The sequence below is a fragment of the Nothoprocta perdicaria genome, unplaced genomic scaffold (assembly GCF_003342845.1).
Source record: "Nothoprocta perdicaria isolate Ctin4 unplaced genomic scaffold, notPer1 scaffold_7, whole genome shotgun sequence".
NCBI lineage: Eukaryota > Metazoa > Chordata > Aves > Tinamiformes > Tinamidae > Nothoprocta > Nothoprocta perdicaria.
Window position 1 is genome coordinate 7,694,170 of NW_020455976.1, and position 7,527 is coordinate 7,701,696.

Below are 7,527 nucleotides of genomic sequence, written 5' to 3' on the forward strand. Positions count from 1 at the left end.
ACCTGAGGCCGCCCTGGGCTGGTCGTACAAGTGCTCGCGTGTCCCAGATGCCTCTCAGTGCAGCAACAGGTTTGGGCCATGAAGCAGCTCTGTCTTGGTTGCAGCGGGGACAAGGCAAATCCATCATACAGGACACAGTGAGGTCCAAGCTATGGCATTTGCCTCCTTAGCAAAGACTGCCCACAGCTTCGTGTGGGCCACCCAGTCCGTGCGGGCGAGGTGAGTCAGGACCCCCCTCCATCTCCCCGGGCCTCTTTTGCCATTTTCTGCACTCTTCCTTTTAATGCTCCTTCCCATTCCAAAATATTCAATCCTGACCAGCAGTTTTAGTGTGTTCAAATGCCACCTGTGACCTCCACTTTCCCCAAGATCCCCTAAAGATTTCCCCAAACATACTTAAAAAAAAAAAAAAAAAAATCACTATGGCCAGTGCATCTTTCCAATCCCAATCTTCAGCTCTTGAGCAAAGCAGCCACCCTGGCTGGAACAGGCGCACAGCAGAGCTCAGGAGAAGCCATGCCTGGGCTGAAATCATTGCACCCAGAGGGATGATCCWGCAGTCTGAGGCCTCATAAGGGCCCTGAGGAGCCGGATGCCAGCAGGGAACTCTTGAGGAACATGTTCAGGGGCCAGTAGTGGCTCCCCAGRAAAAGGGTCTCTGGACTGGGCTGTCAAACGGGATGCAAGAAGTAGCTGTTTAGAAAATTCTGAAAAATATTCTTTTTATATAAACATATCTGTGTGTGTGTATATCTCTACAGATCTATACATATGTATGTCTGCATGTATATGTATGTGCGTGCACGCACCTGTATACACATATCAAGGTGTGTATATACATATATCTGCAAGCGTATTTGTGTATGTGCGTGTATGTTCTCATAGGTGTCCTTGCTGTCCCAGCAGCAGGGAACAGAGGCGCGCGGGGCTGCGGCCGCCTGCGCGGAGCCCGGGGGCGGCGCGGAGCCTCCGCGCAGCGCTGCGCGGTGCCCGCTCCGCTCCCGCAGCGCCCGCGCCGAGCGCCGCCCGCAGCCGCGGAGCCGGCACCAGCACCGGGCCGGGACCGGGGCCAGGGCGCTCACAGAGAGGGGATGAGAAGGGAAGGAGAAGAAGGGGAACAAGAATGAATGATTTGGGGAGGAAAGACCCGAATTGCCCCAGAAAGAGGAGCAGCCGCGCCACAAACGCGACTTTGGGGCATCCACCCTAGAAAAAAAAAAAAAAAAAAGAAGAAGAAGAAAAGAAAAAAAAAAAAAAAAAAAAAAAAAAAAAAAAAAGGAAAGAGAGGAAAAAAAAGAAAAAAAAAAGGAAAAGGAAAAGGAAAAGGAAAAGGAAAATAGGGAGGGTCACGTTGGAGTTTTTTTTATCCCCCTCCCCTTCTTTTTTAGCGCACATTTCAGATCATGGCAGTTTGGGTGCTACAAATATAAGACGAAAATACACCTAATTCCGTCGTCATATAGATATAATATATTTCACTCTCACCACATAAATACAAAACATCCAATATCCAAAACATCCAGAACGAAAGTTAGTAGCAAGGGCTCAGCGCTCGTTCATTTTTTTTTCACTAGTTGCCTAAAAACTTCAGACGTAAATAATTTACAATAAAATTACTATTTTCTTTCCTGTCCAGCTCCTTCTGTCCAGTTCTGATCTATAAATCATTCTATGTACTACAGCAACCATTCCACTTTTTGTATTTTTTTTTTTTTTGGTTACAGTTTGGTGGCACGTATTTATACAGTTTGTAAACGCCATGTGTTAAAGTTTAAAGAAAGAAACGAAATTAAACCCAAAGCAAATAAAAAAATTCCCCAAAGAACTAGCTAAGTACAGAATCCCTTTTCTGGCAAATTCAAGTACTGATATCGAACAGGAAATCGATGCGAAATGCTAGAGGACGAAACACATCTTTGTGGAGAAAATAGCAGTGAGAATCATGACGAAAAGAGGGGGGAAATGATTGTTACATAGATGTATTTTAAAGTACAAAATAATAACAAAAGATATGCTTTTTTATATTTTWTGTTCGTTTTAATTGACGTGTGAGCAATATGCTAGAGGATTATTCTCGGAAGAAGAAAGGCTAAAGATTTTTTGAATTGGATAACACTTGGATAACATTTGGGGAAAAAAAAATCAAATAGAAAAAAATACCATCGCGACATCTCCGGGTGCAACTTGASTCCCGACTTCGTTACTTATGTGCGGATTTACTTTTGCAGGCGAGGTCCGAGGGACTAACCCGRGGGATACACGAAGGGCCGTTTGCGGTACCTCGGAAGGCGACACTCTCATTCTCAATCTCTCCAGGCACCGGTTTGTGTCTCCCGGCTCCATGCACATTTTTTTCCTGGCAGTCCATTCCGGCCCTTCCCACACAAAAAAAAAAAAAAAAAAAAAAAAAAAAAAAAAAAAAAAAAAAAAAAACGCGAAAACAAAACAAAACAAAAGTTGCTGGACGTTTTCCTGCTCTAATGGGCAAACAGCAAGGGTGCTCCCGGTGCTGTAGTGCAGTGGGGGTGTTGAAAACGGGGTGGCCCCAACGGAGCCCCCAGACCTTCGTGCTTAGGAGTCCCTGAAGTCCGGGAAGCGCCGGGCATCACCTGGCAGCTCCTGAAATCCCTCTGCCTCCCTGGGCATTGGCTCAAGCCGGTCCAAACCCTCCCCGCCCGCGGCCCCGCTGCCTCTCTGTCCCTTTCCTGGCGGGGTTAAAGCAAACGGGGAAAGGAGCAGCCCCCGCCCCGAGCGGACAGGCACCCCCGGCGGCGGGGCCCGCGGGCAGGGAGGCAGCGAGGCCGGGAGCGCAGGAGGGGAGGCCACGCCGCGCGTGCCATAAATATCGCCACAAATAAGATACTATAAATATAAATACGGGGAAGTTACTTCGAGTCAGTCCAGTGCTTTTTTCTCAGCGCTCTCTTTATTGTTGGTCCGGGAGTAGGGCTCGAAGGCGGACGAGCTCAGGTAGCGGGCGGACAGTTCCTGCAAGTTGCCCGCCAGCGAGCCGGCCATGGCGAGCGGCGCCGACGAGAGGCGCCCGGCCACGGAGCCCAGCAGCGCGGGCACGGGCAGCCCGAAGAGGCCGGCGCCGCCCGCGGGGGAGCCGTGCAGGGCCGCGGGCGCGGGCGGCCCCGCCGCGCTGCCGGCCCCCGGCGGGTGCGGGGAGCCGCCCGCGGGCGCTGCGCCCGCTCCGCCGCCCGCCGCCAGGCCGGGCCCGCGCAAGGCCGAGCCCAGGGCGGCCGGGGCGCAGGGYGGCAGCAGGCCCGGCAGCCCCGGTGGGGAGAGCAGCCGGCCTTGCTCCAGCAGCCGCAGGACGCTGCACGTGGCCGCCGTCTCGGACACCACGGAGCGCAGGTCGGAGTCCTTGCCCTGGTCCTTCTTCTGCTTCGTGCGGCGGTTCTGGAACCAGACCTTGACCTGCAAGACSGGGAGAGGCAGCGTCAGCGGGCAGGGAGGCACACGCACCCCCGCACCCCAGGGTGCCGGGACCCGCAGCCGGGGGAGGGAGACACGGGGAAGCCGGGCAGGAGGACAGGAGGGCTCTTTTGGGCAGCCCCGAAACGCTCCTTAGCGGGCAGAGTTGTCAAAACGCACAAAGCGACTCCCCGTGTCCTGCCCGCTCCTCCCTCGAAGTGTCCCCGCAGGGGCAGCAGAAGAGAATTTGGAAGTCGTGAGCTCTTTTTATCCGAATCTCTCTTACTTTATCTTGTTCTYCCTTTACTTCGTCTCATTTTATTTATATATTTATATATATTTATAGCCGGGTAGGCGAATCTGGCCCTTGGGCTGCCGCGTGATTCTAGGCCACCCTTGCGCGGCCGGGAACAGGCCGGGGGCTGGGGATCGCTCAGCCCCAGCCCCGCTGCTGGCCCGGAGCGACCCCCCCCCTCTGCCCCCCCGGCCGGGCCGGGCTGCGCTGCCGGGCTCTGTCACCGGCTCTGCGCTTCTCTCCACATCTGCGGGTCTGTAGGGTCTTACTCCCTTCCCAGCCCGTTCTAACAGTTCGTAACTTCAAAACAAAACAAAACAAAATAAAAAAAATTACAAAGCAAAACAAACTCCTCCCCCCTCAAAAAAAAAAAAAAAAAGGCAAAAATATATGACGGTTTCTGTAACCCACGAGCTATTGAACGTGTCATTCCTATCCGACAGGGGAAATAATAATAATAATAATAATAATAATAATAATAATAATAATAATAATAATAATAATAATAATAATCTTGTCAGGGAAATTTATTGTTCTAGGATACTTTGCAGAAATATGAAACCGGCTTTTAGAAGTTTGTTCTTTTTGGAAGTTTCCCTGCACTTTCAAGTAGTTTTAGTAGGTCCTATAGTCCCCTCACGCAGGGCATTCTCTGCTGCGGGACAGAGCCTTGATTTCCTTGATTTCCCTCCCCCACAATAAACACATCGCGGATCCGCAACAGAGAAAACTTCACTCTGCTCCCCCGCACCCAGCAGTAGGGAGCGGAGAGGAGGCAGAGCGGCCTTAGGAGAGCCTGGCTAAAACCCCAGGGCTCGAGCAGCTCCTTTCCGCTCGCGGTTGCTTCCGAGCCCCGCGGCCTCTGCTCGCAGCCCCTCGCTGCAAGGACCGCGGGGGCTCGCGGCGGGGCCGGCCGGTTGCCCGCGGGCTGSGAGGAGCCGGCCGGGCGGCCGGAATCCCCGGGCACCCCCGGACAAGGACCGGGCGGCTCCGCTCCCCGCCGTCGCCCCCAGGGCTCCCCACGAGCCGCTCCTCACCCCGCCGTTCCCGCGGGGCTCGGCCCCACGGGGCTTGTCACGCGTGGGAGCCCTCGAGGGCTGCCTGTGGGCGCAGCGGGGGAGGCCGGGCCGGGTCCCCTGTCCCTGGGGCTACCTGAGTCTCGGAGAGGTTGAGCTGGCGGGCGAGCTCGGTGCGCTCCCGGCCCACGACGTACTGGCACCGCTGGAACTCCATCTCCAGGCGGTAGAGCTGCTCGGCCGTGAAGGAGGTGCGGGTCCGCTTGGGACGGTCCAGATCAAGCCCCTTGGGCAGAATAATCTCTCGGATTGAACCTTTGGCATCTGGCAAAGAAAGGCGCAGTCAGCTTTACACCCAGGCAACAGGCAACTCTTCTCTAGTCTTTTTTTTTTTTTTTTTCTCACCCCCCCTTTTTTTTTTCCATTTTATTATTATTTTTTTTTCCGAGGGGGATCGGAAGTGCCACCGCCAGCGCTTTCGAGTCCAAGCCCCAAGCTCAGGAAGGAGTAACGTCCCTGAGATTGCACCTGGCCACTACACCCAAGGAAGGAAGAAAACAACAGAGAAAGGAGGAGGGGGGCCATGGGGCCCAGGGGTCTGGAAATAATCCCCTCAGCCCATTTAAAATTGGCTTGAATACATTGCAATGACAGTGCGACACTGCGGCATCACCCAGGGCCCTTCTGGGAGGCTGGGGACGAATCCTCCAGGCCGGGCTTTGTGACCATAGGGCCACCCTTTGTTCACCCAGTCTGGAGGGTGCTGAGCACCACGGCCAACCCTCAGCGTATAAAACCCTCTGAGTATTTTTTTAGTCAAATCTCACATGAAGAAAAAAAAAAAAAAAAAGACAGAAAAAAAGAAAAGAGAAACCCATGCCGCAACCCAGGGAAAAACCGCCCCGTGGCCGCTTCTCTGGGCGGCCTGGCGTTTTAAAAAAATAAGAAAGAAAAAAGAAAACAAAACAAAACACGACAGAGGAGAGGGAAAAAAAAAACCCACAACCAAAACCAGTCACCGAACGACCAYAACGCTCAGGAACCTCGTTCTCCTGGCAGCATCGACAGAAAGAAAGCAGGACAGATCTTACTAACACCACTGTCAAGCTAGAGCCAAATCCACGGTACATTAAAGCCTTCCCAACTCTGCTTTCCGCAATTCTACCTCCTTAAATATGTTTTAAATCAGACACAACCGAATCGGTTTTATCTGACTCCTCTCTGGGTCAGTCGGTCGCCCAAGGATTAATTATTGTTTACAAGGCCTGCTCCGCTCTGCTCTTGTTACCATCCTCTTCTCTCCTTCCTTCCCCAAAACACTTAAAAAAAAAAAAAAAAAAAAAACCCGAAATTTCTCCAGGTAGTTATTTTGGGAACAATTAAAATGATTTAAATAGTTTAGGTGTGGAAGAAGCCGGTCAGTGAGGGAAAACAAACCGTGTCACTACATTAAAATAATAATAATAAAAATGTGTCTTTCCTTGGCCGATCTTACGGCTCTTTGAATGAGGATTATCTCCCAGCCCCGCTCGTGGCCGCGGGTCCCTCGCCCTGCGCGGGGCGAAGCGCGTTGCGGGACGGGGCGCGCACGGGGCGGCCTGGGCGGGGGCCGCGGGGGGCGCAGGCTGCGCGGGCGCGGGGGCAGGAGCGGGGCCGGCTCCGCGGCTCCCCGCGGCAAACGCGCCCTTCGGCAGCGCCGCATCCGTGCAGGCTGCGCAGGGGCGATCCCATCGCGGCGGCTCCGGGAGCTGGAGCGGCACAAAGGGAAAATGGCAAGCGGATTTAGCGCGGATATAACGCGGCTTCGAGGAGACCGGCGCTCCGCAGCTCCGTGCCCCGGAGGAGCTGGAATAACGCTTGGGAACGGCGCTGGAGCCCAGAGCAGCCGGACGGGAAGCACGGCACACGGGGATCTTTCCCCCCGGCCCCTAGGAAGGTCTTTAAACCTTGGGACAAACCAAAGCCAAGCAAATAAAATAAACAACCCCCCCCTCCGGACACAAATACAGGTCACCTTCCTCCTCCCTCCCGAAATCCCTCCAATTCCTACCTCTAACTAGGATCCTTCGGCAATAGTCCGGATCGGCCGAACTAGATTTACTTTTATTACAATCTTCCGTAGCTGCGGAGGCAGAAAAAGTCCCTTGCTGGTCCTTCAAAAAAGAAGTAGAAATATTTCCTTCAGACCCTTTGCTTTCCTTGACCTCTTTATGTCCGTTCTTCGAAACCCGGTTAGCTTCAGTCTCTGAACTGCATCTAACGTCCATTTTGTCTTGTTTCCCAAACATGTAGTGCAATAAAAAAAAAGAAAAAAGAAAAAAAAAAAAGAAAAAAAAAAGGAGAAGGAGAAGACGACGACGTAGTCTATGCTGGATATTGCACGGCTTTAGGGTCAGGTCGGTGGGGATCTGTAAAGCACCTTGAGTAAAGAAGGTCGCAGTTTATCCCACTGGAAAAGCAGCGGCTTCCTCAGTCCCAGCGTCCTAATGTGACTGTCCAGCTTCCCAGAGCGCCCAGTGATCAGGTACTCAACAGTACAACTCTAAAATGATTTAATGTCTGCCTTATTACAGAGACATGTAGTTGTTAGACACACAGAGGGACGCGCACTCGCTGTTTCAATTGATTACGGGTAATTTTGCAGCCTCCACATTTAGGTTACCTCATGAATACACTAAATTGTTTGGATAATATATCAGATCGTAATGGATGGTTTGTGTGCTTGTCCCCAATCAAGTAGAGTTTAGCCAGTGAATAAACTGAAATGATTGGTCTTGCTTTCAGGAAACACACAAT

General features: G+C 52.6%; 1 protein-coding gene across 1 annotated transcript; it reads right to left on the reverse strand.

The window, feature by feature from the left end:
- Positions 1 to 2,867: 2,867 nt before the first annotated feature.
- Positions 2,868 to 7,019, reverse strand: VAX1 (ventral anterior homeobox 1). The gene is made up of 3 exons (XM_026050507.1): positions 6,782 to 7,019; positions 4,868 to 5,055; positions 2,868 to 3,423 (listed from the first exon to the last, which is right to left on the reverse strand). The coding sequence occupies exons 1-3, from the start codon at positions 7,017 to 7,019 to the stop codon at positions 2,896 to 2,898; spliced, it is 954 nt and encodes a 317-aa protein (XP_025906292.1). The 3' UTR covers positions 2,868 to 2,895.
- Positions 7,020 to 7,527: the final 508 nt, after the last annotated feature.